Source organism: Schistocerca serialis, chromosome 4, assembly GCF_023864345.2.
Source record: "Schistocerca serialis cubense isolate TAMUIC-IGC-003099 chromosome 4, iqSchSeri2.2, whole genome shotgun sequence".
In the NCBI taxonomy this organism is placed as follows: Eukaryota; Metazoa; Arthropoda; class Insecta; order Orthoptera; family Acrididae; genus Schistocerca; species Schistocerca serialis.
In genome coordinates this window covers 688,639,307-688,663,994 of record NC_064641.1, presented here as the reverse complement: position 1 = coordinate 688,663,994, position 24,688 = coordinate 688,639,307, and the positions used below count along the sequence as shown (strand labels likewise).

Genomic DNA, 24,688 nt, shown 5'->3' with positions numbered 1-24,688 from the left:
TGGAATCGGTTCCAATTCACAGGTACTGTTGAGGACTACACTACACAGTCCATCCACATTCGACAGGTGCACAGGATGATCGGTATCTATGACTTTTGAGTCACAGGACCCGTGGGCTAACTGCTCCACAGCCAAATTCGGCGTTCGAAGAGGCTAAGGACATCATGTATCGCATCAGACTATTAGGAAACGACTGGATGATGCGAATCTCCATTTTCGACGACTTTGGCGACCATCACGTCGTGTACCACAACAAAATGGACTCAGTTATTGATGAGCAAGAAACCATCAGAACGGGAGTCCCAGAATTTGTGTCAGGTGTTGTTTATGAATGAAACCGAGATTTGTTTGCACACCGATAATCACAGACAACGTGTTTGGAAACAACCAACTAACATTGAGCGCCTCCAGCGCTTTGTTCCACATGTAAGACGACGATGCTCTGGAATGGCATTACATGGGGCCACCATACACCTCTCGCAGTTGACGAGCGCAGTCTCAGTAATCTACGGAACGTGGACAAGATTCTGCAACCAATTGTGGGACCATATAAGCAACATTTTGGTGAAAATTTCTTCTTAATGGATGAAAACTCACGTGCTCATCACGCTGTTCTCGTGAACACGTTCGTTCAGTATGCTAGGATCATCAGAATGGAGTGGCCTGCCTGTTCCACAGCCATGAATCCAATCGAACATATGCGGCAGCTACATCTGCATCTATATGGACACTCTGCAGATAACAGTTAAGTGCTGTTCTCATGAACATGTTCGTTCAGGATGCTAGGATCATCAGAATGGAATGATCTGCCTGTTCCACAGCCATGAATCCAATCGAACATATGCGGGACCTATATCTACATCTACATGAGCACTCTGCAAATAACACTTAAGTGCCTGGTGGAGAGTTCATCGAACCACCTTCACAATATTTCCGTGCAAGCTCTGATTCTTCTTATTTTATTACGATGATCGTTTCTCCCTATCTAGGTCGCCTTCAACAAAATATTTTCGCACTCAGAGGAGAATGTTGGTGATTTTTTGGGTGAAGTGTGAGAAGAGCTGCCCTTGGATGTCCACAACGACCACTTGCTCTGCGTGTACTCTGCAAGAGTGAGACAATTTAGACCAAGCCTGGCTTGATGATATCGACGGTGAAATGCCACAACGGATTTATGCCTGCATCTGAGCAAGGGTACGTTCCACCACGTACTGACGTGCCCAGCAGAGCTGTGAAAAATCCCCACATGAAACAGACGATTTTGAGGTTACACCATTTTTTTTGTCATCTGGACACACTGCAGATGAATAAATTCGCATGCCTCAGAGCTAGTTTTTGTTATTTGTGCCACAAATTTCGAAATGAAGGGGAAATGCAAAACTTTTGTTGGTGTGTGTGCAATTCTTTCCTGCTTTTCCACTTTAATCTGCTATCTTTTTCAACAAAATGAGACGCCTGTCGTACTCCCTAATTTTCAAGTTTCTCATATCGACAGCATTTGTTAGTGACTTTGCCGGCCGGAGTGGCCGTGCGGTTCTAGGCGCTACAGTCGGAACCGAGCGACCCTTGCAGTCGCAGGTTCGAATCCTGCCTCGGGCATGGATGTGTATGATGTCCTTAGATTCGTTAGGTTTAATTAGTTCTAAGTTCTAGGCGACTGATGACCTCAGGAGTTGAGTCGCATAGTGCTCAAAGCCATTTTGTTAGTTACTTTAATTTTAAAGCAGCTGGTAATTTCCTTTGTCTCTCCTGGTACTTCGTGGCCTTTTGATCTCAGCGTCTGTCGAGGGAAATCCAAATATTTGAAGATAAGTTCGATTCTTAAGACGTCGCCTTCGTAAAACAAACCTGCGAAGAATTCCTGCACTTCAGAAGATTGACGTGACGGAGCAAACTACGGTACGTCAGAGCGAGGACTTCCGGCGGATGACAGAAATTAAATTACAAAGGCCTCGTATTTTCGGAAGGTCAAACGCCGGCGTAGAATTTGAGCTTCCTGTTTCCCTGAGAACGCGGTGGCGACGACCCGGGAACTGCAGGCTTGAACGAAGAGGAGTGTTCTCCGCTGACGTCCACCTGCCAGGGAGTGCAAGCAACTCTGGCGTGACAGTTTTCCGGAGCTGTGAGCAGCTGCAACCACCGTGCGGAACAGTCCAGCCAGCATGCCTCATCGCCGCCGACTCCGCTCCTGGGCGCACGTCCTCATCACAATGCAGGTTCACTTCACAAGAATGTGCTGTCCTTCTGGAGCGAATGTTTATAGTTGCTGCCGCGCAGGAAAGAATGTATCCGTTTAAAATCTGGTCTAAATCTGTGATTATGAAGACCACAAGAAGGAACGGAATTCAACCCGCCAGGGTAGCCGAGTGTAGAGATGGGTCGTTCGCGAACGAACGAGTGCAAAGGAACGGTTCACCAAGATGAACGAAAGGACCGAGGAACGAATTCCAAGGAACGATCGCTTCATAGTTCACTAGCTGACTTCAGTCGCGGCGGTCACTTCGGCAGTTCTCGTTCCAGCCTCGGTCGCGTGCTCGTCTCAGTTTCGATCTCCCTCGGCCGCACTCGTCGTTCTTCGCATGACCACCTGTCTCAGTTCCACTGCCGACTGCTCCTAGTTAGTTCAGTATCCGGTTGATCGTTTCGTTCACTGCGGTCGTCTATTTTACATGTGTTCCAAACCGTTCTTGCATTTGGTTCTGGCTATTCAGCGTCCACGACCGGTAATCGAAAAGTATTTTATAGTTACGTAAATTACATAAAAAATTATGTTGTATGTAATAGGTACGTCTTTTCAGATAACAAAAGGGCATATCAGCTCACTTCATTATATCGATGAACAGCAGAAGACATACTTATAACAAGGCAAGTTTTTTTTTTTTTTGTTATTCATATATTTTTTGGTTTCATCGATTTGATTTAGCAGCTAACTTTCAATAATTTGCTTAATTTTTAGTGTAAGAAAATTCATATAAAACGATTTTCGTGCCTCTCCATTTGAAAAGACATAGATTGCGATAAAATCATATTTACTTATTATCTTAAAAACATTTGTTGACAAGGAGCTTTCAAACCAAAAACTTTATTACTGCGAACTTTATTATTATTATTGGTGTATTAGCGTTAGTAATGCAACATAAAAACCTAATTTTTACTAAGCGTGTGACGCAAGTATGAGAAAACCACATTTTATTTTATGCTTCCATAAAGTCTCTACTTCGCCTCGAACTCAGAGACAACGTGAAGTATATATAGGGTGCAAACGATTATTGTTTACAACGTAGCATAGCTATGTAGTGGAAGTTGAAACGAAGAATTTTCTACAAGACACTTGTGGTCTATTAAGTTGGGAAACAGCCACCAACGGGTTTGGCTTCAAATGGCTCTGAGCACTATGGGACTAAACATCTGTGGTCATCAGTCCCCTAGAACTACTTAAACCTAACTAACCTAAGGACATCACACACATCCATGCCCGAGGCAGGATTCGAACCTGCGACCGTAGCAGTCGCGCGGTTCCGGACTGAGCGCCTAGAACCGCGAGACCACCGCGGCCGGCCCAACGGGTTTGCAAGACTACATGAGCTATAGCCCATGTGCGTTGCGTGAGATTATCATGTTCTCTTCTCCCAGCTCTCTACACATCGTCATCGATTGTTCCGCAATTGTTGCTTGCATTAGCTTATTATTTCTTCACTACCTAATTATTACATGTTTGTCTGTTTGCTGTATCTGCTCGTAACGGGCAACACATTGTCCGTAATTGGCGAGCAGTCTGTACTCGGGGCCGGTTTTGGGTGCGCCACCCTATATTATTCCCCTGCGATCAGCCACAGAAGACTACGGTTGGCTAAACGACAGGTTCTGCAGAATCACAGAAATTACTTCTAAAAGTGTGTAAGAATTCTGTAATGAACATACTCCAGGGGGGAGGCAAGTGCCCCCTCTTGGTGCCCTCCATCCTTCAGTCACCTACACTACTAGTTTTCAGTTTTTCATAAGAACCATATATCAAGCACAAATGAACGGTGAACGAGTAATATTGAACGGTTCCCAAAAAAGAACGATCAGCAGTGAACTAGTTCCCAAGGATGAACGAGTTTGCCCATCTCTAGCCGAGAGCGCCAATGCGCTGCTTCCTGGACTCGGGTAGTCGCGCCGGCCCCGGATTGAATCCGCCTGGATGTGGATTTTTAGGCGGTTTTCCACATCCCCCTAGGTGAATACTGAGCTGGTCCCCACGTCCCGCCTCAGTCACATGACTCACAGATATTTGAAACGTTCGCAGTATTTCATGACTAACACTAGAAGCAGACAGTTGGGGTACACTATTTCCGTCCCGGGGTGTTCGGGGTGGCTGCCAAATCTGGAATAACAAAGCCGACCCCGCGTTGAAGTGGGACAAAGGCCCCGAGAAAGAAAGAAAGAAGGAACGGAATTCCTAAAGAATAGGAAATCATTACCAATTCTGTCACCTTACGTTTATTCCATAGTGCGGGGACCGCTATTTTCACGATTCGGCAAATTTATTTTAATTTACCTTTGTGGCCGAACGCCTTTCCTATCCCTAATTCAAAAGGGAAGTCGTGTGTGACATCGATCTGTGAATAGTGTAATCTTTGCCCCGTGTGTGATCGTAGTTCAACTGTTTGTGTGTCGTATTTCCAGGGTTAGAGACTCGGGTCCGTACAGAATATGGCTCAGCTCCCTGTCTCACAATCCGCCAAATTGCGCGTTAACCTATACGACGGAAAATCTGAATCGGTATGATCCGACGGAAATTTCAACATCGCACCTCCCGAGTAAAAGTCGGAATCTGCGTATGACATACAGGGTCAGTCAAAAATTCTATGTACTAATCACGTATCTGACAGTATGCGCCGACCGCAGTGGCCGAGCGGTTCTAGGCGCTACTGTCTGGAACCGCGCGACCGCTACGGTCGCAGGTTCGAATTCTGCATTGGGCATGGGTGTGTGGTGTCCTTAGGTTAGTTAGGTTTAAGTAGTTCTAAGTTCTAGGGGACTGATGACCTCAGAAGTTAAGTCCCATAGTGCTCAGAGCCATTTGAACCATATGAGTGTATGCTCCGTAAGACAGTACGCGCATACATGTTCTCGACATGCATTGGTTTATTCATGCAAAAACTTAGGGGGTGTTAGTTACTTTGGAACTCAGTGGATCGCAAGGAGACCACACGACAACTTGATTTTTGAATTATTTCATGTTTATGATATGTGAAGTTCAGAACTCAAATATCAATATCCCTATGCAGTTCAGTGCAACTGTCAAAAATTCTCGATGAATTCGACTTTGAAATTCTCCGAGTAGCTTTAATACCCTAATAGAAGACTGTTATTTGGCAATGGCTGCGTGACTTTGTAGACTCTGCCCTGTGGACAGTCTAGATTCGTGAGCTCAACTCGATGTCTAAACTGAAGGAAACACTTCACGGTATTCGCTTCAGAACTGCTACAAATTCGTCGGACAATAGACCGCGCCCCTCGAACTGTCAACACAACTGGCACTGCTAAGAGTATCATACGACTTCCACATCGCTGGCAATGGGTTATACACAAAGCTGGTGACTACTTTGAAGGTCAGTAAAATTTTAAACACGTATCTATTTTTTACGAGCTGTAAATCATTAGTTTCCACTATTAAAGTACCAACCGTCTTAGAAAGAATGGATGATGAATGTATTCTGGACAAACTGCTGCAGAACACACGTAAAGGAAGAAGGAACGCTGTCAGGCCCAAGAGAAGCTGGATGGACCAAGATGTTGCAACGAACCAACTGGTCTAATGCTTGAGCGACAAGAAGAAGAAATGAAAGCGTACGACCTTATTATGTTCCGTTACTTGCACAAATTTACATTTGTTTACAGTCTACACTAACAGATAGTTGTCAAATTAAACTATATGGTTCCTGAGACTTTTTCTAGCGTCAGACATGTATGATGTATATATGCAGACTGAAGTGACAAATGAAAATTTGAGACAAGGCCGGAATTCAGTACGTGTCTTCTGGTAGCTAGGCTGATGCACTAGCGGCTACGCCACCCTGGCACAGTGTCTTTTCACAGCTGCAAGGGCTACCCTAACTCACCTCCCTCTCAACTATACTGTTTCATTTGATTGAAGCACCTATGCCTTGGTTTCAGGCAGGATCCCCCATTTCGTTCGATGCTATTCCAGTACAGTCGTAGTGCCTCTGCAATGCTGTTCGAGTTTACAGGGGTATACCAAGTGGAGTGAGACGTGAATGGGAATTTGGATTGGGGAGGGAGGCGAGATAGGGTAGTCCGTGCAATTGTGCAAAGCCACTGTGCCAGAGTGGCGTAGTGGTTAGCCCATCATTGAGTGAGCAGGGTGCAAAGCCACTGTGCCAGAGTGGCGTAGTGGTTAGCCCATCATTTAGTTAGCAGGAGAGCCGGGTTCGAATCCTTGCCTTGGTATAAATTTTCATTCGTCGCTTCAGTCTGCATATGAACTAGCTGGTTGTCAGTAATTACACGTGGCTGATATTTTGTCGTGATATAACTGTATATTGCTGCCATATTTACAATATAAAAACGCCATGCATAGGCTGTAACTGCTTTATATGAGAAAAGCCTATAACTGTAACTATCTGTGAGGGTATTAATGTACAACACGAACAGCAGCGAATGTAATACACTTCCGTGGGGCACACAAGGTGTTCCTTCAGTATAGATGACAACATATGACTGCATCTTGCCCATAAGGAAATTTTCGATATGGTCGCAGTTTTATTAGATATCCCTAATGAACAAATTTTCTGTTATGAACACCTAATCTAATTCATCAAACTACTTGTATTCCTTGTACTCTGCCAGATTACTGTTCCAGGCTTCACGACAACACTCTTCTCGGGTATGCAGCCAGGTAATGTTGTCATCTTGACACAATATTTTAATGACTGCTTTCTTCAGGTGAGTATGCTGACGCACGATATTGCCAGAACTGAGGCGGTCCACCGCGCGGCCACGAGAAGCAGTGCTGAGAACAAGTAGCGTACAGGCCAGAGGAATAGACAAAACGATATATCGTCAGCAGAACCGTTTTTAAGAGAGTCTTCTGGTCGAAATGAAGATCGTTGTTTAATATCAGATAAAATCGTATTGCACGTCTTGCTTATAGTGAAACCATTATCCCTATTACACTACTGGCCATTAAAATTGCTACACCACGAAGATGACGTGCTACAGACGCGAAATTTAACCGACAGGAAGAAGATGCTGTGATATGCAAATCGATAGCTTTTTAGTGCATTCACACAAGGCTGGCGCCAGTGGCGACACTTACAACGTGATGACATGAGGAAAGTTTCCAACCGATTTCTCATACACAAACAGCAGTTGACCGGCGTTGCCTGGTGAAACGTTGTTGTAATGCCTCGTGTAAGGAGGAGAAATGCGTACCATCACGTTTCCGACTTTGATAAAGGTCGGATTGTAGCCTATCGCGACTGCGGTTTATCGTATCGCGACATTGCTGCTCGCGTTGGTCGAGATCCAATGACTGTTAGCAGAATATGGAATCGGTGGGTTCAGGAGGGTACCACGGAACGCCGTGCTGGATCCCAACGGCCTCGTATCACTAGTAGTCGAGATGACAGGCATCTTATCCGCACGGCTGTAACGGATCGTGCAGCCACGTCTCGACCCCTGGGTCAACAGACGCGGACGTTTGCAAGACACCAACCATCTGCACGAATAGTTCGACGACGTTTGTAGTAGCATGGACTGTCAGCTCGGAGACCATGGCTGCAGTTACCCTTGACGCTGCATCACAGACAGGACCGCCTGTGATGGTGTACTCAACGACGAACCTGGGTGTATGAACAGCAACACGTCATTTTTTCTGATGAATGCAGGTTCTGTTTACAGCATCATGATGGTCGCATCCGCGGTTGGCGACATCCTGTTGAACGGACATTGGAAGCGTGTATTCGTCATCGCCATACTGGCGTATCACCCGGCGTGATGGTATGGGGTGCCATTGGTTACACGTCTCGGTCACCTCTTCTTCACATTGACGGCACTTTGAACTGTGGATGTTACATTTCAGATGTGTTACGACCCGTGGCTCTACCCGTCATTCGATCCCTGCGAAACCCTACATTTCAGCAGGATAATGCACGACCGCATGTTGCAGGTCCTGTACGGGCCTTTCTGGATACAGAAAATGTTCGACTGCTGCCCTGGCAAGCACATTCTCCAGATCTCTCACCAATTGAAAACGTCTGGTCAATGGTAGCCGAACAACTGGCTCCTCACAATACGCCAGTTACTACTCTTGATGAACTGTGGTATCGTGTTGAAACTGTATGGGCAGCTGTACCTGTACACGCCATCCAAGCTCTTTTTGACTCAGTGCCCAGGCGTATCAAGGCCGTTATTACGGCCAGAGGTGATTGTTCTGGGTACTGATTTCTCGGGATCTGTGCACCCAAATTGCGTGAAAATGTAATCACATGACAGTTCTAGTATAATATATTTGTCCAATGAATACCCGTTTATCATCTGTATTTCTTCTTGGTGTAGCAATTTTAATGGCCAGTAGTGTAAGACTTGGAATCCGATTTTATCTGGTATTAAATAACAACGATCTTCATTTCGACCAGCGGACTCTCTTGATTAGTGTTGTGCTAGCGATATATCGTTTAGTCTGTTTCTTTCACCGATGCGGTACTAGTTCACAGCTTTGCAGCTCACACATGCGCGGTGAGCCGGCCGCGTTGTATAAAGTAGCAGCCGATTCTGTTCGTAATTCAGTTCCGGCGAGATCGTGCGTCAACATACTCACCTGAAAAAGCGGCCAGCTGGTCAGTTGAAATATTATTTCAAGATAACTACATTATCCGGCTTCATTCGCGAGAGGTGTTGATAACAGAAAATTCATTCATATGAGATATCTAACAGAACTGCGACTGGATCGAAAATTTCCGTACAGGTAAGATTCTGTCGGATGGTAGAATTTGTAATGAAAAAAATTTGGAAATTTGTGGTAAGGGTTTATGGGATCAAACTGCTGACTTCATCGGTCCCTAAGCTTACACACTACTTAATCTAACTTACACTAAGGACAAGACACACACCCATACCCGAGGGAGGACTCGAACCTCCGACGGGGTGTGCCACGCGGACCGTGACAAGGATCCTAAGACCGCTCGGCAACCCCGCGCGGCAATTTGTACTGAACTAATATCTGGTGTGTACCACGGAAGTGTATTACATTCGCTGCTTTTGGTCTGTTGGTATATTGTGTCAAGATGACTACACTACCTGGCTCCGTACCCGAGAAGAGTATCATGTTATTACGCCAGGGAAGTCTACGTAATCACAGGTTTCACTATTTTTTTTGAACTGTCACTCTAATCCTCTATACGACCCGCCAGGTTAGCCGAGCGCGCTAACGCGCTGCTTCCTGGACTCGGGTAGGCGCGCCGGCCCCGGATCGAATCCGCCCGGCCGATTACCGACGAGGGCCGGTCTGCCGGCCAGCCTGGATGCGGCTTTCAGGTGGTTTTCCACATCCCCCTAGGTGAATATCGGGCTAGTCCCCACGCACCGCCTCAGTTACACGGCTCGCAGACATCTGAACACTTTCGCACTATTCCATGGATTACACTAGTCGCACACAGTTGGGGTACACTAATTCCTTCCCAGGGGGGTACGGGGTGGCTGCAGGAAGGGCATCCGGCCACCCCTTCCACTAATATTGCCACATCCGATTAACCATGCCGACCCTGCGTATCCGCGGGAAAAACGGCACAAGCAAAGGAAAGAAAAGACTCTAGTCCTCTATATCACCTAGCCTACACCCCACCGAACACAAATGTTTGCTTTCTAAATGAAGCGGTGGCGCAGACAGTGGTGGCTGGTACCTGCGAGCTGTCCGGCGGACAGTAGGCCCTGGCGAGCTCGAGCAGGCGGTCCAGCGAGACGACTCCGGTGCGGTGTGGGTCGCAGGCGGAGAAGACGGCGCGCAGCTGCGACCGAGAGTGAGCCGGCGGCGGCCGCCGGGGCGGCGGCAGGCGGCGGGAGGGCATCGCCAGGCCGCATCCCCTGCGCGCTCCTGCAACACGCAGGCAGTGGTGTGAGAGTGCTGTGCACAACACGTGCAACACACAGTCGGTGGTATACAGAGCTCGTATGAAACACAGTGAATGGCATATAGAGCACCTATAACACACAATGGATGGCATATTGAACTCATATAACACAAAGTGGATGGCATAACGAGCACGTGTGACACACAGTGGATGGCATAGAGAACACCCGTAACAGTTGATAGCAAATAGCGCACCTATAACAGTTGATGGCACATAGAACACCTGTAACAGTGGATGGCATATAGAGCACTGTAACACACAGCATATGGTATATAAGGCTCGTGTGACACCCAGTGGCTGATATATTCAGTACCTGTAACATACAGTGGGTGGTATAAAGAGCTCATGAGACACACAGTGGATGGCATATAGAGCAACTGTATCACTCATTAGGTGACATATAGAGAACTTATAACACACAGTAGATGGCATATTGAATTCATGTAACACAAAGTGGATAGCATAAAGAGCATGTGTGACACACAGTGGATGGCATAGAGAACACCTGCAACAGCTGATGGCACATAGAGCACCTGTAACAGTGGATGGCATATAGAGCACCTGTAACACACAGCATATTGTACACAAGGCTTGTGTGGCACCCAGTGGGTACATACAGTACCTGTAACACACAGGCGGTCTGAGTGGCCAAGCGGTTCTAGGTGCTACAGTTTGGAATCGCGAGACCGCTACGGTTTCAGGTTCGAATCCTGCCTCGGGCATGGATGTGTGTGATGTCCTTAGGTTAGTTAGGTTTAAGTAGTTCTAAGTCCTAGGGGACTGATGACCTCAGCATTTAAGTCCCATAGTGCTCAGAGCCATTTGAACCATTTTTGTAACACACAGTGGGTGGTGTAAAGAGCTCATAAGACACACAGTGGATGGTCTAGAGAGCACCTGTATCACTAAGTGGATGACATATAGAGCACTTGTAACACACAGTAGATGGCATATTGAGTTCATGTAACATAGAATGGATGGCGTATAGAGCTCGTGCAGTGCACAATGGATGACATAATGAGCTCATGTAACATACAGTCAATGGCACATACAGTATGCGTAAGACACAGGTGGTGGTGTACAGTGTGTCCCAGGATGGAATGGTCAATATTCAAGGATATGACAACGACCATTCGAAACAAAAAACTCTGGTAAACATAGGCTCTCAATGCATACCTTAAGTGTTATGAGAACGTCTTCATCTTCGATACCGCTAAACAAATTTCTGTCAAATGAAACCATATGGTTCTAGAGACTTTTTCGTCTCAAACGTCTATGATGCATATGTGCAGACTGAAGCAAAAAATGAAAATCTGTACCAAGGACGGAATTTGAACACAGGTCCAGCCATCTATGACAAAGCTAAAAAAGTGGTCCAACTAAAACATTCATATTTCTTTACATACTACATGAATATGTAATAAAAATGGGGGTTCCTAATAAAAAAAAACGCTGTTGATATCCGTTTGGCCTATGGCAGCGCCCTCTAACGGGCCAACCATAGCGCCATCTGGTTTCCCCCTTCAAGCTAGACAAATTTCGTTCTTTGTAGTTTCTTCGTTTGACGCTTATTCCGTGAGATATTTGGCCCAGTCACGATCAATGGACCACCCTGTATACGTCAAATTCACTATAGCATGTTACAAAAGAAAATCTGCCTCATCTGGATGGAAACGCATGAGACTAATTGGTTTAAGGGAAGTCGGTCTTCTGTGACAACTAAACGATGGTTACGAAGTAAACCTAACGATAGCTAGGAGAAGTGTTAAAGGAAAACTGAGACCATCATAAAAACCTTGTAGTCACATGGAAATGAGATTTGTGGACAATATAACAACAGTGAAAGAAATGTGACAGAAACACCACGAACACAATAAAGAAACAATTACAGCATGAATTAGACGAAGTCCGGCAAGAGAGGTATACTTTTCATTTCTCTGAAAATCGAAAATACCCGAAATGTAAGCGATTAAAAGTACGCATGATAGCTTGTCTGTATCAAACGCTCATGGTACAGACAACTAAAGGAAATTACTACCTTAAGGTGGTGCTGTATTTCGACCCCATTATTGTTAACTATACATGTAACATTAGCCATTTGACACCCGCTGCTAGATGTCCCTTCCAGAGTTCTCTACCATCTACCAGTCTGGCAACACATCCCTCCCGCCTCCAATTTATTTTCATTACAGTCGTTCTCACACAATAAACATAGAGCGGGATTTATCAGCTGCAGCATCCGCAAACCATTTTCACGCATCTCCACATGTGGTGCCCAGCAGAGCAACATTTCTCTTCCCAACCCCTGCATACAAAAAGGTGTCCTGGTACGGCAGTACCGGTTCCTCAGCTGAAGACAAGTTTAACAAATATGCCATCTTCCCAGCAAATCACGGCAGCAAATCATTAGATCCGGTTTTTAATTCGAGTAGTGGTTTTATGTTCATAATTTGGGACGCTAGAGGCTGCCACAGCACGGGCGTAATTATCCTGTCAACGATATTTCGACAGGTGGTAACAACAAGGCCATCCAGCGAGCCAACGTCTCGAACATTCGCCAATGATGTCACCCGGAACCAGCATCACTTTGAGTACGATCTGTCTTACGCTGGCAGAAAAGGAACGTGTTACACTATGAATGCCTTGACCTAACGTTACCAAACTGATATACCAGTATTTCCTTGCCCATGGCGCACGTCGATTAAAATTCATCTTTAGCTCAGTTGATGCGTGACGTAAGAAGAGGTGTGAGGTGCACACAACATATGGTTCAATGGATACCATTTCGGTGCGAAATTGTACCAGTTTAAAAGTGGATAATCCGACTGGCTGCCACAAAAGGAGATGTAGGAACTGCTGTTGGACCAGGCCGCCAAACTCTAATTTTTATTTAGTAATATTTTTAAAAATCATAACTCAGATTTAATTGAGAGTTATACTACCCATCCTTTAAATCATTGTTTCTCAAAGTTGGGTCTGTGGACCCCTGGGTCCGTGGGACCTAGTCAAGGGGTCTGCGACGAGTAAAAATTGACACGTATTGTAATAAAATGGAACTCCAGCTGTTATGCAACAACTATCTTTTTCAGTTACAAAAACAAAGCAATTAGAAATTTTACCCAGGTTTGTAAATTTAAATGTTTTCCTATTTTATTACATTTCTGCCTTGAAGCCGGTCAACCTTTACATAGGATTACTTCAAGTGAGAGAAATTCCTTCCTTGTTAGGGCAATTTTTTAAACGCAGCTGTACGCCAACTTTAATCGCACAACGCCTTGGTATTTCATAGATTTCATCTCAAAGTGGCGGAAAGCTCCCACCATTACCACCAATTCTAGGTTTTCTTTTACTAAATGTTAGTCATTTATATGTTTATAAACATCAAGCCCCCCCCCCCCCTCTCAATTACAGTTCTTTAATTTTCCATCACTGATCAGTTATAAATACGAAAACCCAATAAAACTTGGGACTTGCTGCATTGTTAAGCAACAAAGAGAAACTACGTTCGATGTTGTTCGTTTTTCTTCAGTAGAAATATCTTGTGATTAGATAAGAAAAATACGGTTTGACTGCCCGTCACATTTTCAATTTTTATCGTCACTTAACAGTTTTAACACCTGGTGTTTTCGAAAGTAGATAAAATGTGCCTGTTCAAATGTTCAAACTGTGTGACCAAATTGCTGTGGTCATCGGTCCCTAAACTTACACATTCAAATGTGTGTGACCAAATTGCTGAGGCCATCGGTCCCTAGACTTACACACTACTTAAACTAGCTTATTCTAAGAACTCGAACCTCCGGCGGGAGAGGCCGCGCAGTCCATGGCATGGCGCCTCAAACGGCGCGTCCACTCCGCGGGAATGCGCTTGTCCCTCAACTTGATAACTGTTGGTTTGAAAATCCTTTCACTAACGTAGAAATCCATGACATACAAGGTATGACTCACCACTTACTTATGTAAGCAAAGCTTTTCTGCTCCTTGCAGTATAAAAACCTTAAAGCAAAACCGTCTTAATATGGAATCGGACCTAAGATTGACGGTGATAAAACGTATTCCAGATTTCAATGGAACTAGGGAAAAACACAAGGAACTGAATTCCTCATATTAGTGACCTCACTTTTGAGAACATTGTTTATCAAACGAATTTCCTTAAAAAAAAGACATTGACTTTTAGTTTCTATACTTATGGTATTGTATTACTGTATTTTCTGTATTACTGTGCTGTTACTGTATTACTGTAAGTTACTGTATTGTCAACTGAAATTTCGCTCACCAGGTAGCAATTATGTATCTTCAGAATAAATGACTTACTGAATTACTCTCCTTGATCTTTTTCTTGTCGGTGATGATTCTAATTAGTACATTTTTTTTAAAGCCATGTGAAACTTCAGATAGCATTGCAGTGGATCCGCAGATCACTTTTACAATAAAGGCGGGGGGGGGGGGGGGGGTTCTCGTTATCGTAAAGTATGAGAACCACTGCTCTAAATAGTAAGCTGTCATCCACCCACTTCAGATTTCATTTTAATAACCATTTTCAGTAATATTAGTATAACGATAAGCTGACGAAGTAATTCGTGCATCATCGGCTCCCACCAAAAAATGAGCACGGAGCTATGTGACTCGTGTTGACCAGTTCAATCGGTAGAAGAGGGCGCATACGGCCTGGTTCCGTTCAGTTTAAGGGCCGCAAGATCTGCGTTGCGAGTCACACAAAATGATCTTAAAATAATCTTCACTCTGCGAGCAGTGGAGAGAAGAGCTGTCATGTGTGGCGAGCGGTTCTAGGCGCTTCAGTCTGGAACCGCTCGACCGCTACGATCGCAGGTCCGAATGCTGCCTCGGGCATGGATGCGTGTGATGTCCTTAGGTTGGTTAGGTTTAAGTAGTTCTAAATTCTAGAGCACTGATGACCTCAGATGCTAAGTCCCACAGTGCTCAGAGCCATTTGAACCATTTTGCAGAAAAGACTAGAGTGTGGAATGCGTAAATAGATCTGTGACTGTACCTCCTACCATTTATTGAATGTACCACTATTATATATGTTATATAAAGTGTGTTACGTGTGACTGTTTAGGCGTACTTCTGTGAAATATTTTGCTAGCAGTTTAGGGTTTAACTGCACCGTGTGTGATAAAGAAATAAGGAAAAAGTCATTGGGATTCCATTTATCTTTCGATACTCATTTAGTAGCGTAGTGACGCTCAGCCAACTTACTAGTAAAGTACAGAGTGAGAAAGAACGGATTCGCGACCTGAGTGCCACGACTGCGCAGGAGCAAGGACATCTTTAGACGACATCAGGTGGCTGGACAATTACAAAATCTCAGTCTTCAGCTTTGACGTGGCAGAGTACAAATACGTCCCTCAAATGTCCTCCATTTACGGTACAATGGGAACAGTTCCATGCTAGGTGTGGTAACACAAAGGAGGGAATGAATACGCAGAGCTGTTTGATGTGGTGGAGTACAAATAGGTCCCTCACGTGTCCCACATTTTCAGTACAAATAGGAACAGTTACATGCTTGTTGGGTTAATACAGAGGAGGGAATGAATACGCAGAGCGCATGTTGCACCAGACACTGACTGTCGTCACATTTGGTTGCTATAAGCGTTTACACTGCCGCGTATTTAACTTTTTATCGTCGTAGCACGCGCAGCTGATCGACATCTATCGAACTCTGAGAAAGGTCGAATCATTGGCGTGAGGTATATGGAAGCATCACACTGGCTGAGGGTGGAGACAGTTCACTGTAGCGCAAAAAAGTTAAGGATGTCCCAGGAGCAGATGAAGGAATCTTGGATCGCCGTTCCAGGCAAGATCTTAGCGGTGGTAGTTTGCCACTGTTTTCTTCGGACCTCTTATGAATTGTCAAATGTATATCTGTGTCGTGTGGATGACTGTGTCGAGTGCTTGAGAAGTGTAGTGTTGGGTTTGGTTGTTATGGATGAATGCTAGACAGAGGGTGTAATCCGGTACTGGCACATAACCTAATTAGTTTCCTTTAATTTACGTCTATGGTTACAAAGTTTTTGTTAACAGATTACCGCTTTCGGTCTTTAATGGCAATCATCAGATCTGCAGCAAAAATGGGCAAAAACATAAATATACTCGCAAACTGTATACAGCTGAAGAACAACACATAGACCATAATGAAAAGTAGTACTGACAAAATTTACATTTGTGCGCTTTAAATATGAAGAGGCATGCCTGTTTCATAAAAACAAAGTCCTAATGTACTGCAGCCATAGTGGCATGGTCAACTGTTATATGCGGAATCAGCACCAGCATCGTCAAATACATATAAATAACATCACATGCACGAGTCATGTTGTCAGTAGCACTAGTGTTTAAAGCAAGCTGCCGTACAGTCGTCACAAGATGTTTGTGGTGTAAGTTCACCAGATGTCGCTAATGTCGGCATACACTAGTTTTCAATAATTAATTGAAACAGCGAAAATAAAGGGGGATACAATAGTTGAAGTCTGTAATAAGCTTATAACGTATGAAAGGCATTACAGTAATAAAAAGCAATAAAAAGAAAAAACACGACAAAAGTAATATCGTTAAAAAGAGGAAGAGTTAAAAAACAGTGGTTGGCATGTGCCCCAGTACCAATATTCTAGATAATGACATAAATATTAAATACCGTTGATAGTGTACCGGGTAATATTAAACAACTATAAAACAAATCGCTAAAGGAGCCGCAAATGAAAGAGAACATAGTGCTGCACATTTTTGCTGCAGATCTTATGATGGTAATTAAAGACCGAAACCGGTAATCTGTTAACAAAAAGTTTGTGACCATAGAAATAAATTAAAGGAAACTTATTACATATACGGGTCACTGTTTTTTCGCGACGATGTCGTAGCTTGCATAACCTAACTGTTTCGAATAGCTCCAAGTAGGTCGGCCGAGCTTAAGTTTTCCATCCGACGGATGGATCATCATCAACTGAGTCAAATGCCCTCGCTTCATGAGACACTACGGAGAGGTATGGAAATTAATCCAGGATATTAGTGCAGAGGCTGGTGATCAGGATCCTTATGCCACTACTTCTCTTTCCCTTGCTGGTCACATAGCGACAGTGAAAATTTCCCTCCACTAGGATCCAAACCGGCGTATCTCCGAGTCGTGCTTCACCGCACACTCGTGCGTTAGTGATCTCGGCTGGGAAGGTCGCGTCGCTTTAGTACAATGACAAATATGCTCAAATGGCTCTAAGCACTATGGGACTTAACATCTGAGGTAATCAGTCCCAGAGACTTAGAACTACTTAAACCTAACTAACCTAAGGGCATCACACACATCCATGTCCGAAGCATGATTCAAACCTGCGACCGCAGCAGCAGCGCGGTTCCGGACTGAAGCGCCTAGAACCACTCGGCCACAGGAGCCGGCAGTACACGACAGCGGAACGAAAGGTGACGAGATCGGACATCATAATGGGTGAAGAGAGCACACTGCGGAAACAACTTAGTCGGCTCGCTCTGCTGAAAAGACGGACGTAACTATAGTGGTAGTGAAGCCTCGAGTTCTTGCTTTAGACGGGCAAATCCAACAAGACCGACCGCCCTATCATCCTCTGCCAATGGCGTTATGGACCGCAATGTGGAGGGGCATATTGTCAGCACACTTCTCTTTCGTTCGTTGTCGGGGTTCTTGACCTTAGAACCTCTATTAATCGATCAAGTAATTCCTAAGTTGGCTTTACGAGACTGATTACAACCCGTACAACCGTTCAACCAAGGAAAAATCCCTGGCAGTGCTGGGCATCGATCCCGGGTCCTCTGCGTGGCAATCAGCTGCGCTGACCACTCACGTGGAGGTCGACGAATAGAAGAAGGACAGCGGATCAAACTCGAGCACAGGTTACAGACAGAGAATCACAACGAACTTTTGGTAACACATTACTGGGAGCTGGGTTCAGGTCTCGAGATGTTGTGCATCGTTTACCGCTGACACTATACCACAGACATGATCTTGAGACAGACTCGGCAAAGACATCATCTTTCTGTGGTGTTCATTGTTGAGTCTCGCCTCTTTGGCGGTCAGATCTACGCCAATGTGTCTGTAGGCGAGCCAGTGAAAGGTCACAGGAAGCAGAGATTCTCGAGATGTATACCTCTCGAAATCTCGGATTTAAATTGTAGGGAGCTGTTGGATATGATTACAAGACTGATTTGCTAATTGTTGCAGGAAAGCTGAATGCTCGCCAGTTTGCGGCAGTAATAGTAAACCAAGTTGTTGTTCCCTTCATGATCAAGGTACCAAAAGGCATATTCCAGCAGGGTAATGCATCATCCAACACTGCAGTTCAAACCAAGCGCTGAGCGTGTAAGGAGCCTTGACTGGCCTGCCCAGTCCTTCGATTTGCTACCCATAGAGCATGTCTAAGATGCGATGGAAAGATATATACTTTCACACCAGCCTCCATAAATATCAGACTGGTGTTTCGTGGTGTAATACTTTAAATGTCAGTCAGTGCAGACTGGCTGTCAGGCTCTCTCAAGAGTTTTTTAGGCTGACTTGTACAACAGAGGGTTTCTCATAGTCCCAGAGGAAATTTCTCTGGAGAATAGAATGCGGTAACATCAGCTAGATATTCTTCCAGGAAGTTCCAGCTCGCGGTGAACTGGAAGTAGAGGAAGAGGGGACAGAAACAACGAGAATAACCATTCCTGAGGGAAAAGCCAATTATTCTTGACGTTTTCTGGGCGAAGCGAATCTTCCTACAATTCGGTTCAAAAGCTATCAGATTTCCTCGGTTGTCAAAATTTCTGACAGCGCATTCGTCCTCAATGGGACGGGCTGCCACCTCTTGGTCGGTCTGCGTCACAACATTCTGTGCGCCAAGGACGCAGCCTCCAATTGCGCTTTTGTCGAACGAAAGGGCTGCTGAACGTCAGTGCCCACTAAGAGGTCGCGGATGCACAGTGCCCACTAAGAGGTCCCGAACAGACACTACGCTGAAGGCTGACGATGTGCAGTACTTACCAGTAAGATCAAGAAGAAGTTGTCGTCTTTGAGAGTGTATCGGGTGCGTTTCTGTGTACTGGCGTGCATGCAACAGTACACTAGGTCAAATTTTATGTGGGAAGCGTATAAGAAAGAACCATCAGATGCTACAAAAGATGAAGCCAAATATTATCCGAAACTTCTTGTCAGACGATACTCGTCACCCGCAGTTCCTACGTAACTTGCACCTAAGGGTCTTCCTATCATCAGATTCTAATCTCACCAATATGCATGCTTTCCTGAACTAGCGCTCCCTGGCGAATGGAAAGAGTAAAAAAACAGGAGTTCCTTAAAGAATAAAAATTTGGGAAACTAGGAGAGCGAACGAGCGAGCAAGAGCGAGAGAGAGAGAGAGAGAGAGAGAGAGAGAGAGAGAGAGAGAAAGTTACTGGCAGATTGACACATTCCGTCAGACCACGAAGGGCGTTAAATCGTACCCGCCGCAAGGAACTTATGATTTTGAATTACGATTCGCCACAACTTACAATCTAATAGTTTATGAAGAATGTATTCTGGAACAGAGTGATGAGTTTGCTTTTGAAACACTAGTTATGTGAAGTGATATAACACGTGAGGGTTTGAAACCACCAGCTGTAATAATATATTTACACGTATACTAGTATTTTTCGTTAGTATATAAGCTGCATTGTCTCTCTTTTTCACCGTGTAAGTATTACATTCGCATGTATACTAGTATTACATTCGCATGTATACTAGTATTACGTTCGCATGTATACTAGTATTTTTCATCAGTACATCAGCACCATTGGCTCTCTTTCTCACTGTGCAAGTTCTCCTTTATTTTAAATTATTGCCGCCTAGAGCATCACCTCCGTATTTATTGATGCAAAAACAAACACGCATAGAAACTAACGGAAATACAAGGAAACGACAGACAGACGACGCGGATATGTGTTGGGGCGATTATCTGTGCAGCTTTAGAGCAGGATCTATTAGGAAAATATATAGCGGGCTGCCCACTGCATTCCGAAAGCTTTCTTATGGTGTGTAGTGGGTTGTTTGTGCAGTGTTATCACTCCACCCCCCCTCCCCCCGCCCTCTCTTCTCTGTGAATGATGCGCGGGAAGAGCGATTATTGAAGGAAGGAACGTAAGTCTTTAACGTTCGGTCGACTGCTAGGTTATTAGAGACGGAGCACAAGTTCAGTTTTAGGAAAGTATGAGAGACGAAATCAGCCGTGCCCTTTTCGAAGAGCCCGGCATTTGCGTTAAGCGATTTAAGGAAACACGGAAACATGCAGATATATGGGGTACCCATAGAGTCTCGCTATCATTTCAAAAAAGCAGAACTTGAAAAATATTAGAGATACAGAAACGTGGTTAGTTGTAAAATGTTTAGCAGCTCTCTAAGTCTTGTTTTCTTTTTTAAAGATTTGAGTTAGAGTGCATCGAAATGGCGCCTGCCCAGGAGAAGGCGCAGTGCGCCGTCTGGTATGAAGAATCAAAATTTGTGACTGCAGCACTGCAGAACTATGGACGCCGTTACGGGAGGGTACTGCCGGCGAAAACATAAAGAGGTGGTTCGAAAAGTGCAAAGAAACAGGCAGTGTCAAAGTGCTTCCTCGATGTGGACGTCTGTTTGTTTCTCAAACACGCGTTGACATAACAAGCTGCATTTCAACGCTGCCCCCAGAAGTCAATTAAATCGTGCATCACGCGAACTGCAGGAAGCAAGATCAACTGTCCACAAAGTGTTACATAAGCGGCTACGACTTTTTGCGTAGAAAGTGCAAATGGTGCACGCACTGCAGCCAAACGATCGTCCTCTGCGGTATGCATTTGCATGTTCCATACTGAGCTCCTTAGACAACGACAACGACTACTCTGAAAAAATACCTGTTTTCAGATGGGGAACCTTCTACACTTCTGGACATGTGAATCGCCACAACATTAGGATTTGGGGCACCGAAAACCCACACAAGAGACACAACATACACGAATACTTCTGCGACAACTCGAAATTCAACGGTAGCTGTACTTTAATGCATGATAAGTTGAGCCGGCCGCTGTGGCCAAAGCGCTTCAGTCCGAAACCACGCTGCTGCTACGGTCGCAGGTTCGGATCTTGCCTCGGGCATGGGTGTGTGTGATGTCCTTAGGTTAGTTAGGTTTAAGTAGTTCTAAGTTCTAGGAGATTGATGACCTCAGATGTTAAGTCCCATAGAGCTCAGAGCCATTTGAACCATCTAGGGGACTGATGACGCCGACAGAAGTGGCCGAGCGGTTCTAGGCGCTTCAGTCTGGAACCGCACGACCGCTACGGTCGCAGGTTCGAATCCTGCCTCGGGCATGGACGTGTGCGATGTCCATAGGTTAGTTAGGTTTAAGTAGTTCTAAGTTCTAGGGGGCTGATGACCTCAGCAGTGAAGTCCCATAGTGCTGAGAGCCATTTGAACCACTTTTTGGACTGATGGCCTCAGACGTTAAGTCCCATAGTGCTTAGAGCCATTTGAACCATGATAAGTTGATAGGCCTATTTTTCTTCGCAGAGGAAACACTAACGAGAAATGTTTACTCGGAGATGTTCGAACAGTTCCTAACATCAGAGATCGAAGACCTGCAGCCACCAATAATTTTCCAGTATGATTGTTCATCCCCAAATTGGAGTTTAAACATGCAGGATGCACGGAACGAACATCTCACTGGAGGCGGATGAGTCGTAGTGCTCCCATCGCACTGCCTCCGCGCACTCCCGATGGCACGCCATTAGTCTCCTTTTTGTGGAGGGTTATGTCAAGGTCCGCGTGTGTACAACACCGATCAAAGACATCGCGACCCTCCGTGCACGAATCAGTGATGCAGTAAGAATTATTGATGGTGCATTGCTGGCCCGTACATGGGCAGAACTCGAATCTCGTCTCGGTGTTTTACAAGCGACGAGTGGGGTATACATTGAAATCTGGAGTAACAGCAAAAAAACTTTGGGAACTGATTAAACTTTTACAATAAACCACGATGTTCAGTCTCAAATACAGGGTGGTGCACGATAATCGTTCCCCGAGTTCAGACGGCTCGTCAGCTACGCACGAATTGTTGCCCGCCATGAGCAGGTGCAACAACAAATAGATAAACATGTAATAACCGCGCGGGATTAGCCGAGAGGTCTCAGGCGCTGCAGTCATGGACCGTGCGGCTGGTCCTGGCGGAGGTTCGAGTCCTCCCTCCATCGTCCTTAGGATAATTTAGGTTAAGTAGTGTGTAAACTTAGGGACTGATGACCTTAGCAGTTAAGTCCCATAAGATTTCACATCCACTTGAACATAAACATGTAATAATGAAATAATAAAGAAATAACAAATAAGCTATTGCAAAGGTCTATATTTACTGAACCGATCTCGTGTTTTACATTAAACTGGTGTTGGAAATGGCCTCCCTCTGCTTCAACACAGTTCTGCGCGCACACTAACACTTTGCCGCATCAATTCTCAAAATTTCAAGCCTTCTAACGTAAATGGGTTACTGGCGTAAACTTTACCTTTAGACTGGCCACTGATGAAAGTCACAAGTGGTTAGGTAACGCGATCGCGGAGGCCACAATCCTTTGCTGACAGCCCTTTCTTCTGTGAATCTTTCACGAATTAGTGAGATTGACTCGCGTGAAATGTCACAGGTCGTCCCATCCTGTTGAACTACAGCATATGTACGTTTCATGAGGGTCAACTGTGCGTAAAATTCCTCAAAGGTTCGCATATACACAGCGGTGTTTACTATTGTTTCAAAAAATGTGGGACCTACAATCCGACTTGCTGACACTGCACACCATACTCCGATATTTTTCACCGTGAAGAAGTTCCTCATTAATCGTACAGGGATTGTTTGCTACCAGTATATGGTAAGCTGGGGGTATACATGATATGTCAGATGGAACCAGTCTTCGCTGCGCATGGAATACAGCAGCGCATTCATCATTCCATTCTCAGTTGTTTGACACAACCACGTACAGTAATTCACACGTTTTGCCTTATCTACCTCCTTCACTGACACGTGCCATTTTGTAGTGTTTCATCCGTATAGGTGTGAAACGCGTTGACGAGACCTGTGCGAAACGTACACTTGTTGTGACAATTATGTCTCGATTTTTTTGGATCATTCGTGCTCGAATATCCGCGATCACAGCAGGTGCACGAACGAACGGGGCTCGATTTTTTATTTTATTTTATTTTGCTACCGTCCCTGTAGTATGCCACTTCGTCATCAAATTTTGCATACTGCTCTTTGCTGGTATGGAAACACCAGGAAACTTGTTTGCAAAGATGTCCCGCGTTTCCTTAAATGACCCGGTAGACATATATGCCTCCGATTCTTTCATCAAGAGGATACATCAAATGGTTGAAATGACTCTGAGCACTATGGGACATAACATCTGAGGTCATCAGTCGCCTAGAACTTAGAACTACTTAAACCTAACTAACCTAAGGACATCACACACATCCATGCCCGACGAGGGATTCAAACCTGCGACCGTAGCAGTCGCGGTTCCGGACTGAAGCGACTAGACCCGCTCGGCCACCGCGGCCGGAGAGGATACATCTCACAAAGGTATTTACTTCACACGTTGTAAGGAAGTCGCACTCGCAACGGCTTTCGTGCTGACAATACAAAACGTAGTCGCAACAGCCTCTAAACAATAGATGACAACTGGCGGGAGACAATGAGCAGTCTAGTACTCGTGAAGCGGTTTTCTTGCGCCATCCTGTAGTTTCCAAGTGATGTTTTTTTTTTTTTAATTTTAAGCACTTCGTCTTCAGGATACGAGTGGCCTACCGGGACCATCCGACCGCCGTGTCATCCTCGGTGGAAGATGTGGACAGGAGGGGCGTGGGGTCAGCACACCGCTCTCTCGGTCGTAAGATGGTATTCTTGACCGAAGCCGCTACTATTCGGTCGAGTAGCTCCTCAATTGGCATCACGAGGGTGAGTGCACCCCGCAAAAGGGCAACAGCGCATGGCGCCCTGCATGGTCACCCATCCAAGTGACGGCCACGCCCGACAGCGCTTCGGTGATCTCACTGGAACCGGTGTATCCACTGAGGCAAGGCCGTTGCCTTTTTTGAAATTATTGCTGGATCTTTATGGAAACCCTGTATGTGGGAGGATGAAAGAAATTGGTTGAGTCAATTATTCAAATGACAGTCACAATCGCATTATTTATTTTGCCGCCAACCGGTTTCAACCCGCGATGGGGTCATCTTCAGGGCAATGTACACCATTTGGTCGCTCGCTGGAGTCGTCACCCTGCCTGTGCACGGTTGGTAACTATGCATAGCTATGACTCGAGCGAGCGACCAAATGGTGTAAATTGCCTTGAAGATGACCCCATCGCGGGTTGAAACCGGTCGGCGGAAAATAAATAATGCGATTGTGACTGTCATTTGAATAATTGTATTGGTTAAAAACAGTCTTGGTTGCAATTTTATTTTTTTTTATTTTTCAACGACGCGTTTCGCCTTATTTAGGCATCTTCAGGTTATCTTTTCTAGATGGACGCGAGAGTAACACTCACTCCTGTGAAC

The 24,688-nt window shown here is 45.1% G+C and overlaps 1 protein-coding gene across 4 annotated transcripts in view; it reads right to left on the bottom strand.

Moving 5' to 3' along the window:
- LOC126473185 (rab11 family-interacting protein 4) overlaps positions 1–24,688 on the bottom strand; it is a 939,113-nt gene that overhangs the window by 689,016 nt on the left and 225,409 nt on the right. For all 4 annotated transcript variants that reach the window (XM_050100073.1, XM_050100074.1, XM_050100075.1 and 1 more), the window contains exon 2: positions 9,909–10,099. In XM_050100073.1, the coding sequence (XP_049956030.1) occupies positions 9,909–10,073 (165 nt within the window). In that variant the 5' untranslated portion in view covers positions 10,074–10,099. The remainder of the gene's footprint in view (positions 1–9,908; positions 10,100–24,688) is intronic.